The 18,464-nt window shown below is 44.1% G+C and overlaps 1 protein-coding gene across 1 annotated transcript in view; it reads left to right on the top strand.

The window, feature by feature from the left end:
- The window catches only part of LOC149458698 (extracellular serine/threonine protein kinase FAM20C-like), a 143,599-nt gene that overhangs the window by 87,048 nt on the left and 38,087 nt on the right, over positions 1 to 18,464 (top strand). The window contains exons 7-8 of the mRNA XM_089681839.1: positions 9,114 to 9,223; positions 11,235 to 11,316. Of these exons, the coding sequence (XP_089537965.1) occupies positions 9,114 to 9,223; positions 11,235 to 11,316 (192 nt within the window). The remainder of the gene's footprint in view (positions 1 to 9,113; positions 9,224 to 11,234; positions 11,317 to 18,464) is intronic.

Below are 18,464 nucleotides of genomic sequence, written 5' to 3'. Positions count from 1 at the left end.
AGCTACGAACCAGTCACCATTTTGGACCAATTATGGATTCCACCCTTTCTGCATACCGGACACCATACCTGAAGCTTCAGTACCCACAGTACAGGACAGACTCTCCATGATACAAAACAACTATAGAGTTCTCCAAGAGTCTATACAGAAATTCCAGGCTGACTATAAGAAGCACTATGACAGGAAACAGAGAGGAAACCCTTCTCTGAAGATCTGAGGCAAAGTTTAGCTGCCAACTGCCAACCTAAAACTCCCTTGCCCATCACAAAAGTTGGGACCAAGGTACATTGGCCCTTTGCGAATCAAGAGGGAAATTAATCCCGTGGCGTATGAGCTGTTTCTTCCTGAATCATGCAAGATTCATCCAGTTTTCCACGTCTCCTTACTCAAGCCAGCTGTTCCTGATCCATTTCCAGGGAGAGTAGAACCACCTCCTCCAGTTGGGGAGGAGGCAGAATACGAGGTTGAAGTAATTCTGGACTGGAGAAAGCGGGGAAGCAGGGGCTGACTGACAACTCATGGTGCCCACGGGCAATAGGGGATCATGGGGCCCCTGTATCCTTGCCCAAACTCAACAAAAGCCTATGAAAAAGGTACCAGGGGCATCTCATGGGGCCCCCTACTGACCCCGGGCCCTCAGACAGTGCCCGAGTTTTCCAAATGGTCAGTCTACCACTGCGGGGAAGACAAATCCAGTACTTGGTCAGATGGAAGGGGTACCCACCTGAAGAAAGTTCCTGGGAACCAAAAGCAATGTACATGCCCGCAGGCTTCTCCAAGAATTCTGTTCCAAGTATCCTGAAAAGATGGCCCAGGTGGGCATCCGAAGGCTGCCCTTTAGGGGGGGGGGGCAGAAGTTCTGGAAGACCGGGCATTTCCGCCAGTACCCTACATGGCCGCATAAATGCACACAGCAGGCCCTGTTTTGGTGCCAAACGGCCATTATAAGGAGGCTCTCCACGCCCTCAAGTTGCTGTATGATCTGTAGCTCTCTCCGTACCTTGTTCCTGGTTCCTGTTTCCTGTGTTGTTGTGACCTGTGACTTCCTGATACCGACTCGGCTTGCTCTTGGACCTGTCTACTCTGCGTTACCCCTGATCTGACCTTGGCTTAGATAATGGATACTCTCTCTCTCCTCTGTGTATGACCTCGGCTATCCCATCTGACTACGTCTGCTATGATTCCCACCTGGTACCTGACCTTGGCTTGAACCGGCTATCCAGTAATCCTCTATTCTATCCTCAAGGGCTTGCATACCTTGCACCGGCGCAATCTGTCTGCAGACCTCATCTCCGTGCATCAGCTGTGCTCCCGGATGGACCACCAACAAGCACTCCTGCAGGCGACCTGTGCCACTATGGGACTGACTCCCGCTGTCCCACTCTCAGGGGAGTTTGGAACTTAGCCATGAGGGAAGCACTCTCTCCATTGGCCTCCATCACCAGGTACCTGATACAGAGGCATCCACAATCTCTATGGAGACCGACCGCTTGGAGCTCTTGTTGCAGTGCCAATCAACCACCCTCGATAGGTGCACCGCCCTATAGTACCTGAAGACATTGGGAAAGCCGATGCCTCCTCTCAGGAAGAGAAGTAACAGGTTGAGTCTCGGTGATTTGTGAGACCAAAGAAATTCCCTAAAACTCCCTTTCACTTTAACCAGAACATTGTTCTTCTATTTCTCTGTCCAGTTCCAGTTCACCAGAAAGAAATTTTCCTCCCTTATCTGGATGTGGTTTGGGCAGTGAGAGTCTGTCAGAGTCTTTTTGTTAGTCACTGCTTCTTCGAGAAGACTGATTCCTTTGTATTCTGGGTAGACCACATAAGGCTACCCAGCTTCCACCATATTTAGGTGACATAGGCAGACCTCACCTAAACTTAGGGTTGTCAGGTACAGTTCTTACCCTTTCCTGTCAAGGTAAACTCTTCTAGATCTGTGAGTGCTTCTTCTCTTTTTGGCATTAGGCAACTTTTCCCAGTTTGTAAAGGTACCACCTGATCCTTTGTTTTGGTTTATTACCTTTTACCAGGCACATATTTAGGTTTCATCTGATGCCAGCTTTGGATGTCAGGTCCATCAGGCAGATCTTTGAGCTGTAGGCAGTCCAATTTATTTGATGTCTTTCTATGGCCTGTTAGCCTTTGTTGCCTACCCCTCTTTTGAACTGCTTTTGGACATCCTGACAGTCTAAGAATTCCTCTCTCCATCAGTGGATGATAAGGAGAACAGGATTTTAGTACTTCTCTTAAAATGCTTTTCTTCAGGTTCATTAATGTATACAGGTATCCCCCCCCCCTTCATGTAAATGTTTCATGCACTCTACTTTGTGTACTACTTTGCTACAAAACCAAGGCATCATGGTTATGAGCAGGGTTATTCTGTGCTGGCCAATGGCTTTTTGTTGCGAGTGTCCATGTCTCCTTTAAGGGGCAATATAACCTGACAGTCTGTGTCCTCCAACTGACTAAAAGAAAATGATTCTATGGTAAGTTCAAAGATCCTATTTTCAAACTAACTATAAGGTTCCTTTAGAAAGAAAACCTTTCCTCCTTTTACAGACTTTATTTTAAAATATGTATTTAGACAATACATACACAGTAATAATTAGCTTTTTTTCTTGCACTGCAAAACATATAGGGGTAGATTTACTAAGACTGATCCCCTCAGAATCTGGTGCAGCTGTGCATGATAGGCAGTCAGCTTCTAACCTCAGCTTGTTCACTTAAATTTTGGCAATAAAACCTGGAACTTGATTGGTTTCTTTGCAGAGTTGCACCAGATTATGCACTCTCCAAGTTTAGTAAATAACCCTCATAGAGTGGCAATAATATATTCTGTGTATGTATGTATGTGGCATGTATACAAAAGACCCACTATCCCACTCATAGATTGATGGCATATATTCTTTTAAAAGGATGGGATGCCACCTGCTGGCTAGAAATGTTTATTGTTAGGATTTTTTTTAAAAAAAGAAAAAAGTGGGAGAGATTCTTTATTATTAATAAGCAATGCTTATGTGTTACTCTATACAATACTAAAAACAACAGTGATTATCATAAACATATGAAATATTTCCAGTGACAATGCATAAATAAGAAGATAAAATAGGACAGAGTCAATGATAAACATGGAAATAAGTGAATTTATACAAGTGATAAAATTATTGTTTCCACATTTATAAAATAAAAGGTAATTTCTAAACTTAAGGTGTAAACATAAATCTTCTCAAGACAGTAGCACAGGCAGCATATTTTTTAGATTTTGCAATTTAATGTTTGCAGGAAACAGTTTTGCTAATTTTGTGCACAGAAAGGGTAAACTGTTCATTTTGCCTAGGGGACGATGAATAAAGTGATATACACAGCTCAAAAAAGTTAAAGGAACACTTTGAAAACACATCAGATCTCAATGGGGGAAAATATCATGCTGGATATCTATACTGATATGGACTGGGTAATGTGTTAGGAACGTAAGGATACCTCATCGTTTGACGGAAATGAAAATGATCAACCTACAGAGTACTGAATTCAAAGACACCCTGAAAACCAAAGTGAAAAAATGATGCAACAGGGTAGTCCATTTTGCTGAAATTTAATTGCAGCAACTCAAAATGGTACTCAGTAGTTTGTTTAGCCCTCACGTGTTTGTATGCATGCCTGACAATGTCGGGGCATGCTCCTAATGAGATGACAGATGGTGTCCTGGGGTATTTCCCATTGTCAGATGAGCATGGGTGCCATTCATACTCTCGGCACATGAGGCCGGGCATTTTCCTGCACCAGAAGGAACCCAGGACCCACTGCATCAGCATAGAGTCTGACAATGGGTCCAAGGATTTCATCCTGATACCTAATGGCAGTCAGGGTGCCATTGTCTAGCCTGTAAAGGTCTGCGTGTCCCTTCATGGATATGCCTTCCCAGACCATCACTGAACCACCACCAAAACGGTCATGCTGAATGGTGTTACAGACAGCATAACGTTCTCCGTTGCTTCTCCAGACCTTTTCACGTCTGTCACATGTGTTCAGAGTGAACCTGCTTTCATCTGTGAAAGCACAGGGCACCAGTTGCAGACCTGCCAATTCTGGTGTTCAATGGCAAATGCCAATCGAGCTCTATGGTGCCGGGAAGTAAGCACAGGGTCCACTAGAGGATGTCGGGCCCTCAGGCCACCATTATGAAGTCTGTTTCTGATTGTTTGGTCAGAGACATTCGCACCAGTGGCCTGCTGGAGGTCATTTTGTTGGGCTCTGGCAGTGCTCATCCTGTTCCTCCTTGCACAAAGGAGCAGATACTGGTCCTGCTGATGGGTTAAGGACCTTCTACAGCCCTGTCCAGCTCTCCTAGAGTAACTGCCTGTCTCCTGGAATCTCCTCCATGCTCTAGAGACTGTGCTGGGAAACACAGCAAGCCTTCTGGCAATGGCACGTATTGATGTGCCATCCTGGTGGAGTTGGACTGCCTGTGCAACCTCTGTAGGGTCCAGATATTGCCTCATGCTGCCAGTAGTTACACTGACCCTAGCTAAATGCAAAACAAGTGAAAAACAGTCAGAAAAGATAAGTAGGGAAAAAAATGTCAGTGGCCCCCACCTGCAAACCCATTCCTGTTTTGGGGGTCGTCTCTCCCTTTCGGCAACTGGCGCCTTCCTCCACTGTCCTGAATTGTTGTTGCTGGACTTGCGATGTATGGGATGAAGTCAGAGAGCTGCGAGAGTGAAGAAAAAGATCAGTATATCACACCCAAGTGGTGCGATTGGTGCCTACCCACCTCTATTCCTGTTGGTGTTGGTTCCTGCTTTGCTCTGTCCACATTGAAGTTTTGTCAAGTTGGATTCCCCAGGCTGCTTGTTCTTACTTTAGATCTTCTGTTGGTAACTACAACTTCAGAACAGACTTTGGTATCTACAGTTGCAAGAAAAAGTATGTGAACCCCTTGGGATTACGTGGAGTTTTGCATGAATTGGGCATAAAATGTGCTCTGAACGTCATCTAAGTCACAATAGAAGAACACAGTCTGCTGAACATAATACTACACAAACATTAGATGCTGCCATGGTTTAATTGCACATAACATGTAAATATTCACAGTGCAGGGAGGAAAAAGTATGTGAACCTTTGGACTTAATAACTGGTTGACCATCCTTTGGCTGCAATAACCTCAACCAAACGTTTCATGTAGTTGCAGATCAGACCTGCACAACGATCTGGACTAATTTTGGACCACTCCTCTTCACAAAACTGTTTCAGTGTAGCAATATTCTTGGGATGTCTGGTGTGAATCGCTCTCTTAAGGTCATGCCACAGCATTTCAATCGGGTTGAGGTCAGGACTCTGACTGGGCCACTCCAGAAGGCGTATTCTGTGCTGTTGCAGCCATTGTTTTGTTGAATTACTTGTATGCTTTGGGTCATTGTCCTGTTGCATCACCCATCCTCTGCGGAGCTTCAGTTGGCGGACAGATGGTCGTACGTTTTCCTGCAAAATGTCTTGATAAACTCTGGAATTCATTTTCCCATCAATGACAACAATCCGTCCAGGCCCTGAGGCAGCAAAGCAGCCCCAAACCATGATGCTCCCTCCGCCATGTTTTACATTGGGGATGAGGTTTTGATGTTGGTGTGCTGTGCCTTTTTTCTCCACACATAGTGTTGTGTGTTCTTCCCAAACAACTCAATCTTGGTTTCATCTGTCCACAGTATATTTTGCCAGTAGTGCTGTGGAACATCCAGGTGCTCTTTTGCAAACTTCAAACGTGCTGCAATATTCTTTTTGGACAGCAATGGCTTCCTCCGTGGTGTCCTCCCATGTACTCCATTCTTGTTTAATGTTTTCCTTATTGTAGATGTGTCAACAAAAATGTTAGCATGTGCCAGAGATTTCTGTAGGTCTTTAGCTGACACTCTGGGATTCTTCTTTACCTCATGCAGCATTCTGCGCTGTGCTCTTGCAGTCATTTTTACAGGACGACCACGCCTAGGGAGAGTAGCAACAGTGCTAAACTTTCTCCATTTGTAGACAGTCTGTCTTACCGTGGACACATGAACATCAAGGCTTTTGGAGATACTTTTGTAACCCTTTCCAGCTTCATGCAAGTCAACAATTCTTGATCGTAGGTCTTCTGAGAGCTCTTTTCTGCGAGGCATGGTTCACATCAGACAGCGCTTCTTGAAACCAGTAAACCCAAAACAGGTGTGTGTTTTTTAAGGGCAGGACAGCTGTCAGCAACATATCCAATATCATCACACTGATTGGAGTCAGTTCAAGCAAAACTCCACGAAATCCCAAGGGGTTCACCTACTTTTTCTTGCAACTGTACCACCTTAGAAACAGGAATTAGGAACTGCGGGAATTGGGACTCAATTCTCCATTTCTACTTCATGGTACTGGCGGTGCTGTCTTGACTGGAGCATTGGCTGGTGTTCATTTCTGGAGCGTCTATGTGAAAATGGCTTGGTCCATTTATGCCAAAGGGTTCAGGAATTGGGGCTGATCTGAGGTCTGAAGGAGCAAAAATAAGGGCTGCTCTGGGGTATGAAAGTGCAGGAATTGGGGTGGGCTGATTTGTGAAAGTGCATTAATTAGGTGATCAGAGGTGTGAAGGTGCAAGAATAGAGTTGACCTGAGGTGTGAAAGTGCAGGATTTGGGGTGAGCTGAAGTCTGAAGGTGCAGTAATTGGGGTGATATGAGCTGTAAGGGTGCAGAAATTGGAGATGATCGGAGATGTAAAGGTGCAGGTATTTTGGTGATCTGAGGTGTGAAAATGCAGGAATTGGGGCTGATCTGAGTTATAAAAATGCAGGAATTGGAGTAAACTGAGGTCTGGAGGTGCAGATATTGGGACTGACATAAGGTGTGAAGGTGCAGAAATTGGGACTGACCTGGGGTGTGAAGGTTCAGAAACTGGGACTGATCTGAGGTGTGAAGGTGTAGTAATTTGGGCTGAATGTAGGCTTGGAGGTGCAGGAATTGGGGCTGATCTGAGGTCTGGAGGTGCAGCAATTGGAGTGATCTAAGGTGTGAAGGTGCAGGACTTGTGATCAGAGTTCTGGGGGTTCAAGAACTGGAGCTTATCTAAGGCCTGAAGAAGCAAAATTGGGCTGATCTGAGGCCTGAAGGCACAGGAATTGTTGCTTGAGAATGGGGTGTGAAGTCGCAGGACTTAGGGTGAGCTGAGGTGTGAAGGTGCAGAAATTGGGACTGATCTGAGGTGTGAAGGTGCAGAAATTGTGATCAGAGTTCTGGGGGTTCAGAAACTGGGGTTTATCTAAGGTCTGCAGGTACAGGAATTGGGTTGAATTGAGCTGTGAAAGTGCAGGAATTGGAGCTAATTTGAAGTGTAAATAACCCTCTCCCTATACAAGTTCTCCAACAATAAAGCTACAAAAACAACAACCCCTAGACTGATTATTGAAGACAAAGTGAAAGTGTGTGTGCACCTGGCTGTACAGCTACCTTATGCCTGGATGCTAGGCAAAAGTGGGGAAGAACTGGGTAATATACTGGTGGCTCCATTGGGGGTTGCACCACATTAGTAACTTAGGTTATATGCAGATCTTGACTTTTCATGTAAAGTCAAGCTTAGTCGTGACGCCCACCCACCTCCTGGGTATCTCTGTTGATTTGTTAATAAGGTTAACAAAAAATATACATGCACTGCTCAAAAAAATTGAAGGAACACTTTTTAATCAGAGTATAGCATCGAGTCAATTAAACTCCTGGAATATTGATCTGGTCAGTTAAGTAGCAGAGGGGGTTGTTAATCAGTTTCAGCTGCTTTGGTGTTAATGAAATTAATAACAGGTGCACTAGATGATCAGCAATGAGACAACCCCCAACACAGGAATGGTTTTACAGGGGGAGGCCATTGACATTTTTTTCCCTACTCGTTTTTTCTGACTGTTTTTCACTAGTTTTACATTTGGCTATGGTCAGTGTCACTACTGGCAGCATGAGGCAATATCTAGACCCTACAGAGGTTGCACAGGCAGTCCAACTCCTCCAGGATGCCATTGCCAGAAGGTTTGCTGTGTCTCCCAGCACAGTCTCAAGAGCATGGAGGAGATTCCAGGAGATGGGCAGTTACTCTAGGAGAGCTGGACAGGGCCGTAGAAGATCCTTAACCCATCAGCAGCACAAGTATCTGCTCCATTGTACAAGGAGGAACAGGATGAGCACTGCCAGAGCCCCACAAAATGACCTCCAGCAGGCCACTGGTGTGAATGTCTCTGACCAATCAGAAACAGACTTCATGAGGGTGGAATGTGGGCCCTGTGCTCACTTCCCGGAACCATAGAGCTGGATTGGCATTTGCCATTGAACACCAGAATTGGCAGGTCCGCCACTAGTGCCCTGTGATTTTCACAGATGAGAGCAGGTTCACCCTGAACACATGTGACAGACTTGAAAGGGTCTGGAGAAGACGTGGAGAATGTTATGCTGCCTGTAACATCATTCAGCATGACTGTTTTGGTGGTGGGTCAGTGGTGGTCTGGGGAAGCATATCCATGGAAGGATGCACAGACCTTTACAGGCTAGACAATGGCACCCTGACTGCCATTAGGTATCAGGATGAAATCCTTGGACCCATTGTCAGACCCTATGCTGGTGCAGTGGGTCCTGGGTTCCTCCTGGTGCATAACAATGCCGGGCCTCATGTGCCGAGAGTATTATGCAGGCAGTTCCTGGAGGATGAAGGAATATATTGAATGGCTCCCACGCTTGCCTGACCTAAATCCAATAGACTACCTCTGGGATATCATGTTTCGGTCCATCCGATGCCGCCAGGTTGCACCTCCACCACTCAGTGATGCCCTGATCTAGATCTGGGAGGAAATACCCCAGGACACCATCTGTCATCTCATTAGGAGCATACCGTCACTTATTTTTGTTTCTATTAGTGGTCATATCGACTAGTAAATGGGCTCATAAAACCAGAAATCTGCATTCCACATTTCCGGGCTATATTGATCATTCTAACATGTGCCTTGCAATGAAGGTAACCTCTTCTAAGGCTTTTTTTTATGATATGCTCAGTTTGAACTTTCCAGGTTTGTTGGAACATTGACTGCTATAGTTATATATCTCATCGTGTTGTATGTTTTTTGTTTAGCTGGGAACTGAATCCCAAATACTGTGACACAGTAAAAGTGACCCCGCCCTACAATGAAGGAACCCGACTTCTTGACTTAATAGATCTATCCATCTTGGACTTTTTCATGGGTATGTTAATAAAATAAAAATTTTCAGATATGACTTTAAAAAAAGTCAAAAATAATAAACAGAGTGAACCAAATTTCCCAAATTTAAAAAGGATCTTCAGTCAGTTAGCAAAAAATTATAAGTCAGCAACTATAAATACAATAGCTGCTGACTTTTAATAAAAGGACACTTAAATGTCCAGGGATCCAGCACTGTCCTCACCCAGGCTGGTTCTTTTCTGGTCTTCGGGTCCCTGGTAGCTGCAATCTTGGATGTGGGAAGCCAGCCGTGACTCCCTGCAGATTCACTGCAGGTTTCCCACTGCGCTTGCAAAGTATGACTATAATAATATGCATAGTATATCTTCTTAAAACATAATGATTACTTGTTAAAATGTATCCAAATACATAGGATATACAGTGCCCCACAAAAACTGCTTCTGTGGCATTGGAGGCCCCAGACTGCCCCAGGTGTCAGGGTGCTCCAGTTTACTTGCTACACATGTTATAGAGATGTCTAATACTAGAAGGCAGTTATTGACATTATTACTAAAACCCATCAGATAACTATTGCACTAGATCCTATTCTATGTTTATTGGGGACACTGGACAAGGATATATTTCTCCTAGAAATTATAACTCCCCCCTGCCTTTGAAGAATGGAAACAACAAGGTAACACCATTCTACCCAGGAAAAAAACTTCCAGCGTTGGGGATGCTCAAATAAATCCTGGGAAGCATGATTTACAACTTCTGAACTGGTACCAGCAGTGCTTACCATGCAACAGCTTCTCCAATAAATAGAATATTACAGCTTCTAGCACTTAGCACTGAAGTAGCCTTGTTATGGTTAGTAGTTAGCATTTTTAGAGAAAATGAATATCACTCTGTGTGTATTTAAGATCTCTTTGGGTAGGTTCTAATCTATTAAATTTGTATGATGACTAGAGAAGTATAATACCTGCAAATGAATATATTTATTTTTAAACTGATATACTTTATACTCACATTGGGTATGCACTAGTAGATTTTCAAATGAACATTTGTACGAATATTTGAAGAATATTCATACGAGAATTAGTACAGTACATTCCACGGTTGCCGAATGTCATTCAAAAGTTGTTTTAATTTTCATTTGCTTTCATCACTCGATTTGGGAGTGAATGGATTTACTAAATGAAAACCACATTCACTGTTAAAAATATGATTGTTTGAGAAAAGATTTCCATTCTTGCTCTTTTGAATTTTCCTGTCACTGCGGTCAAAAACGAAGGTCGATTTGACCCAATAACAATTAGAAAATCAAGGGAATGTTTTTAAAATGAAAACTTTTACACAAAAATCTGCTAGTGCGTACCCAGCTTAACCACTTCAGCTCCAGGCCATTTCTGGCACTTTTTGTTTAAATTTTAAAATCAATATTTTTAGCTAGAAAATATCTTAGAAAAAAAAAAAATTATATATATATATATATATATATATATATTTTTTTTTTTTTTTTTTTAAAGCAGAGGCCCTAGAGAATAAATTGGTAGTTTTTGCATTCCTTTATGTCACACAGTATTTCTGCAGCGGTTTTTCGAATGCAGTTTTTGGGAAAAATACATTTTTGGAATTTTATTGCAAAAAAAACACATTACATAACCCAATTTGTAAAAAGATGATGTTACGCTGAGCAAGGGGGGTGGCAGGGACACTTTATTTTTTTGTTTAATTATTCTTTTTTTTATTTTTACACTGTGACTTTATCCTCTACATTTGAAAGCATTCAAAACACCAAGTTCAGTGTTTTTGAATGTTTTCAGGTTTTTAAAAATGGCACCGAATGTTTCCAAGTAAATCGGAAGTGATGACAGGTCATCAGAGCCGGTCAGAGAGCTGATCAAAGCCGATTCCCAAAGGTGAACTTACCCTTTAAATGTATGTTCTTTCAAGCAGATCTTTTTGACATACTGTATATCCCCTGACAATATTACACCCAATCAATTCCTCTTTAACCTACTGCACCATTTTTTTATTCTCTTCCACAAAAGGCAACCAAGACCGACACCATTATGAGACATTTGAGAAGTTTGGAAATCAAACATTCCTCCTGCATTTGGACAATGGAAGAGGGTAAATAAATATGATGAGTTTTCAATAAAATACCACTTCAGTTTGACTTTTACTAAGATGATAATGTATACAGTAGACACATGCAGCAATAAGAAGGTGAGCAGATGAAAGATTAAAAAAAAAAGTCACGTTGAATATAGGGAAAATCAAATTGGGTAGAGCTTGGCAAAATAGAATAAACAAGTTTAAAGTGATTGTAAAGGCTGAAAGTTTTTTACTTTCATGCATTCTATGTATGAAGGTAAAAAAACGTCTGTGTGCTGCTCCCCCACAACCCCCCCAATACTCACCTGAGCCACCTCTCGGATCCAGCAATGAGCATGGGAGCTTCAGCGGTCCCGGGTCTCTCTCTCCTCATTGGCTGGGACACAGCAGCGGGAGACATTGGTTCCCACTGCTGTCAATCATAGCCAGTGAGCCAATGAGGAGAGGGCAGGGGGCAGGGCTGAGCCACAGCTCTATGTGTCTTATGGATGCATAGAACAGGGTTCAGGAGCGAGCACTCACCAGTGCTCCTATAGCAAGTGGCTTTCTATTGGGGATACTGGTCAAGGGGGAGGAGCCAGAAGCACCAGCGGGGAACCAAATGGAAAAAGAGCATCGGGGTTGCTCTGTGCAAAACCATTGGACAGGGCAAGTAAGTATGTCATGTTTGGTATTTTTTTAAAAACACACCTTTTATATCACTTCAGGGAATACTTGTAAGTTAAAGTGGAACTGTAGTCAGAAAATTAAGTCCTGATAGATTGCTTCAGGGTGGCACCTTCTTCAGGTATACGTAGCTACAGTATGTAACACATTACAAATAAGTGCCTATACTGCTTAAAATCTAGTAATGCACTGCCTCACCCTGCTCTGCACATGCCCATTTGTTCTCTATTCTCAGCACTGAGCCTAAAATCAGATGCACTGGGGGTTGATCAGCTGACAGCTTTAATATATACTGTTGCTTAAAGTGGTTGTAAAGGAAAACATTTTTTTAAAAATAACAAACATGTCTATACTTACCTGTTCTGTGCAATAGAATTGCACAGTGCAATCCCGATCCTTCTCTTCTTGGGTCCCCCATTGGCGCTCCTGGCTCCTCCTCTCTGTTCAGTGCCCCCAATAGGAAGCCGATTCCCATGGGGGGACTCGTGCAGGCTTGCTCCCAAGTCCCACTGCTGCATTGACAATGGGACTCTGCTCCCTTGTCACTGGAGTTGATGGATCCAATGGCTCCCGCTTCTATCAATCTCCCCAGGGAGAAGGGACAAAGTCAGGACAGCCACAGCTCTCAAGCACAGCACTGGATTGTGATGGGGCCAAGGCAAGTATAAGGGGGGGGGAGGTGAGGGTGGAGTAGGTGACACAGAAGTTTTTTTAACTGAATGGATAGAATGTATTCAGGTAAAAAAAACACTTAAGGCTTTAGAACCACTTTAGATGAGAAGAAAGCAACATAAATGACACAGACTGTGTGGAGGGAACACAGATTAGGGAGGGGGAACATAAAAGCAGGAGAGATGAGAGGACAAACTCTGCTGCCATTGAGACACCAAAGAGTTAATTTCCAAGGATATTTCCTTATCTTCTCTCTCTGATATTCTCTCCTTTTTCCCTCAGCCTGTGAACTTCAGCATTGTATAGCTTCTGTCAGCCTTCCTCTCTAGCTAAAGCCAGCCATAGATGGATCAAAATACTGAACCATCTAAATTTCAATCCATCTGTGGCAGGCTGGTTGCACTAAAGTTGATCCATCGATCATCTTAAGTAAAACCACCCTGTTGGGCTTTTTTAGCTGATCACTGTTGGCAGCTATAGCCACCAGCAGTGATCCTTACATTCTGCCAGTGGGGAAGGCTCTCTGTACTTCCCACTGGCAGAACACAACAGTGTTCATAATGCACAATGTATGACCTGCATAAGCCAAGACATACAATCAAGGCTGGAAATGTACATATTTAATGGAAAAAAGTAGCATATAGTTTTTGAGACCAAGGACGGGGAGAGTTTCCAATAAGTAAGTGACTGCTCTGCACTTCAAAAAAATGGCAGCCTCCAGCAAGAAGAGACAGGGGCAACACTGGGGGGAAATTTACAGCACAAACTAATTTTAGTATCATAATTATTAATGTGGAATGCATGTTCTTTTTTTTAAGAACATTAGTTGTTATCAAACTGTTCTGGGTAATAAATAATTTAATAAAAAGACCGTCGGGGCAAGATTGTAATCGAAAGGAAAGGTTGACTGAATCAAATGGCTACTGTACATGTGCTTTTGTTTTATGGCATACTTTTGTTAACCATTTTTATGTGACATTCATTGTCTTGGTTGTGAGATGGATCTAATGGAGAAATGTACACTTACATATGCCCCTTACATTTTATACTGAATTTGTTTTCTTCTCCTTAATATTTGGTTAAATGGGGGGACGTGGCCAGATGAGGACCTGAGCAGATGTGCCAGTGTGAAGCTCCTGACATCCTGAACTTATTCTACTATATCCTGGATCTCCCGGGTTCCCCTACACTATATTTTTGGTACCATAGGTATCCCTCAGAGTGGTACCCAGCATCATGCCTTCCAAGCATACCTCCTACACTGCCCAGCTGAGTAAAGAACAGGCAGCAGCGACAGCTTCCACTCCATGTGCTGACCCCATCTTGGTCAAGAAGATACAAGCCCTACTAGCAGATATGGAGGAGAGCGTGGCTGCAGAGTCTCCAAACCCACCGCCTAGCAAACCACCAGCTGAGGACACATCTCTGATCCTGGTGGCAAGAGAGTGAAACAAGACGTCTATGCTGGTTAGAGTTGACTATTTGGCAGAGGATTGCAATCTTATCAGGACTGACCTGGATAAGATCAGAGGCCACATCTCAGAAGCCTGGGTCTCAGCTGTGGAAGACCGCACCGGACAACACGCAAATATGCTAACAGAGCTCCAACACATGGTCAGACTCCTGACTGCAAAGTCAGATGATGCTGAGAATTTCCTCCAACGCAATACTTGGTTAAATGCAGCATGCATCTAAGTTGCTTTTTTTCCCTTACAAGTTAATGTATATACAAGCAGAGGCAACTCAGAAACATTTAAAAAAAAGCAGCTCAGAAGCTGTCTAAAAGTGACTCTAATGCATGACATATCACTTAAATCAAGCAAGGCACTGACCTTAACAAAGAAGTCTGAGCTTAGCCCAGTAGGTGTAAGGTTCAGATAGCCTCTATAAAGAAGAGGGAATTAAGTTGGAACATTGGGGCCTGTGTGCATAGGTGTAACTGGTTTGCATTATAAGTGCTTACGATTTGCTTTTGAGTTGCTTCTGAGCATACATTTGACCATGCACTTAAGCCCTTAGTTTAACATTTTAGGAGGGATCAAAACAAAAATGGGAAATATATAATGGTGCAAGAGGTGATTGTTTAAAAGGCTTAGAATCTGTGAGAGCAAATAATGTTGGGAAACAAAATATGTATGATATTTACTTTAGGATCATATGTTTTTCTAGTTGAAAGTGGAAGGCAAGGGGGTGCTTGTGAGCAGCGACTTAAGATGGCCGCGTGCTGAACTCACTTCTCACCGCCTGGACACATCCACCAGTTATTAGCTTCCTGGAGGGTCCGCTACCAGATCCATTGCCCAGCCACAGATTGTCTGGACCTCCTGACACCTCATGGGAAAGCGCACCATGTCAACCTAGGCAGACCGGGACCCAGACGAGGCTGGCTACCAGACACCATCTTGTAGGCCCCAGCCACAAGCCCGGACCAGTTCTCCCAATTATTAGCGGAGGACTCTGCTCACCTTCCAGGGACAGGAGAGAGCCTCACCTATTTTAAATAGTTATGCATCACTTCTCGGGGACTCTCCTTCTTATGGGAGACTCAGATGTAGCCCTTGACTCCTCGGTCTACAGGCACTACGCACCCGGATCTGCTCCATCGCACGATCCAGCGGTAAAAGACCAGATGTGAGCACTTCTGCACTCCCACGGCCTCATTGACACCTGGCAGAAATTACTCCCACATGACTGGGACTTCACCTTCTATTCCAATCTGCATCACAGCTTCTGTAGAATTGACCAGGTTCTAGTCCCCCTATGCTTGCTATCCTGTATTGATAAAATTATAATCTACTCTTTGCCCTGGTTGGACCACGACCCCTTGATATTTCTTGCGACAATTGCTAATTCCCCACGTCCTCCCTTCGAGTGGAGACTTAATGACTCGATTTTGACAGCACAAGATGCATGCCTCAACAAATTTCTGACAATATAGGCTCTGTGTCTATGGCAGTCTCACTTTGGGAGTTCCACAAAGCCATCCTCCGAGGCCACCTCATTCAGACTGCCTCCACTTGGGAACAGAAACGACGCATTTGAGAGCTCATTTCCTGACTGGTAACAGCAGACATGGCCTGGAAATCATCGCCTTAAGTGGTGACTCGAAAAGGATTGTGTTTATAATTATCATTATACAGGATTTATATAGCGCCAACAGTTTGCACAGCGCTTTACAATATAAGGGAGACAGTACAATTACAATACATTTCAGTACAGAAAGAATAGGAGGGCCCTGCTCATGGAGCTTACAATCTAAAGGAAGGGGAAGGCGATACAAAAGGTGATAGCTGCAGGGGATGATCTGGTGGAGGTGATTCAAGTACAGTTCTTAGGTGGAGGTGGGGTAGTGAGTTTTCAAAAATCGCCTAAAGGCAGACAGGGTAGGGGCTGACCGGACATACTGTGGTAGGGAGTTCCAGAGGATGGGAGAGGTTCTGGAGAAGTCCTGGATAGCGAGCGTGGCAGGAGGTGATGAGGAAGCTAGAGAGGAAGATGTCTTGGGAGGAGCGGAGCGGGCGGTTTTGCCGATATCTGCGGATGAGGTTGGTGATGTAGCTAGGGGCAGTGTTGTGGATGGCTTTGTAAGCTGTGATTAGTATTTAGAATTTTATACATTGGGTTAGTGGAAGCCAATGAAGGGATTAGCAAAGAGGGGCAGCAGCCACTGATCGGTTGGTAAGGTGTATGAGTCTAGCAGCAGCATTCATAAAAGACTGAAGGGGGGATAACCTGTGTAACGGTAGACCAGTGAGGAGGGAGTTGCAGTAATCAAGGTGGGAAAAAACCAAGGCATGGATAAGTTGTTTGTGGTGTCATTGGTCAGAAAGGGGCGGATTTTGGAAATGTTCCAGAGGTTGAGGCAGTGATGCAATCATAATGGAGCTAGATCTTCTGGCCTCTGGTCGGGCTGAAAAAGCCCTCCGGTGGGCTAATCACAAATTATTTTCTTGCGCAAATAAACTGGGCACACTACAAGAAATTTAACTCAGTTGGTCAAGCTCACAAACCCATCTGCCTCTGATCCAATTTGGGTGATCTTGCTTCGGATCAGATGAAAATTGCTGTGTCTTTCACAACCGTACTGCCCTCTCTTTACAGTAAGCCAGCTCCATTTTCCACCGACCTAGCTGATGCCTTCTTTCAGGACCTCAGGCTTCCTATGTTGCCCGAAGTAGCCTGTGAATCGCTGACCGTGTGCATTACTGAAACAGAAGTGACCTTAGCCATTAAATCTCTTTGTCCCTCGAAGACCCCAGGGTCGGATGGCTTCACTGGCCTTTATTTCCGCAAGTTTCCTCTGCTTTTGGCCCCTCACTTGACTGTCTATTTTAATAGCCTGCAGTAGGGAGCACTTCCTTCACCTGATTCCTTAAGGGCACGCAACTCTATGATCCCAAAGACAACCAAGGAAGCACAAGATCCCTAAGGCTTTAGACCAATTTCCCTTCTTAATGAGGATATGAAGCTTTTGGGATCCTATCTACCCTTATCAATAAATATTTACAATGCTTGATCCATAGGGGGCTACAGTAGCTGGACGTTTTACCACCGCTGGTGGCCATCCTGAGTTCTATATGAAACTGCACCTTTAAGGGACCTTCCAACGTGCTATACACCTAAGTGTCATACCTGAGGCATAGAGGATCCTGACCCTACTGATGACCCCGCACACACCTGATGAGACAGGCATATCTCTAAGGCGTATTATTTACGCACCTCTGGTGAGTGTGCAATTTATTCATTTACTTTTGTGTTACTACTTCGGATAAAGTCCCCAACGCTTATGCTTCACGATCGTATTTGATCCCCATGTGGATTTTCTGTCATCCTTCGGACTTTATAATACTTAATTGTCGCTATCAGTGACAGGAACTTTGCATTTTATTTGACTTTAGCGCTGCACTTTTCTGTTTCATATGTTATATTGAAGGTGTTGTTTGGTTACCTTTTGTGTTCTAGCCGCTACAATACATTCTTGATAGCGCTCATATTCCTACTTTTTATCAAGTTGGTTTTGTGCCTGGCGGGGGGCAACATTCGCAAAGTTAGCCATCTCATCATCTTACTTAACCAGCGGAAGATCTACAGGTTCCTCCTTTCACTGAATATCTATAAAGATTTCAACACTCTTTCCTGGGATTATATCTAACATGGCTTTCTGCTCTGTACTCTGACCCTGTCTGTTATGCGGGCCACTCCTCTGCTTCCTTCCCTGTTTTTCATGGAACTAAACAGGGTTGTACTCTGTCCCCGCCCCTTTTTATCCTAACTCTGAAACGCCTTGCCATTGCCTTCTGCTCTGACCCTAACATCACCGGGATCCCTTATGCAGAAGAATCATATAAGATCAGCATGTTTGCGGACGGTGCCCTCCTGACACTCAGCAATCCCATTACCACGTTGCCTAACCATCACAATCTCATGTCCCGCTTTCCTGCCATCTCTTGCCTTCAGATTAACCCCCATAAATCGACCGCTATTATTATTATTATTATACAGTGTTTATATAGCGCCAAAGGGTTTGCTCAGCGCTGTACATTAGAGTGGGGGGACAGTACATGACAATATAGTAACAATATACATGAGGGGTTCGAGGGCCCTGCTCTTTTGAGCTCACAATCTAGAAGGGAGGGGGTAGAGGTACAGGAGGAAGTGGCTGTGGGGGATGGAGTGGTAGGAGGAGTGGAGGAGAACGGCTGTTAGGTGAGGGTGGGATAGGCTTCCCTGAAGAGATGGGTTTTCAGGGTGCGCCTAAGGTGAGGAGGGTAGGTAACAGTCGGATGGATTGGGGTAGGGAGCTCCAGAGGATGGGGGAAGTCCTG

This window comes from Staurois parvus, unplaced genomic scaffold, assembly GCF_062004578.1.
Source record: "Staurois parvus isolate SC_StPar_1 unplaced genomic scaffold, SC_StPar_1.0 ptg000282l, whole genome shotgun sequence".
Lineage (NCBI taxonomy): Eukaryota > Metazoa > Chordata > Amphibia > Anura > Ranidae > Staurois > Staurois parvus.
This window is presented reverse-complemented; position numbering and strand designations above follow the sequence as displayed.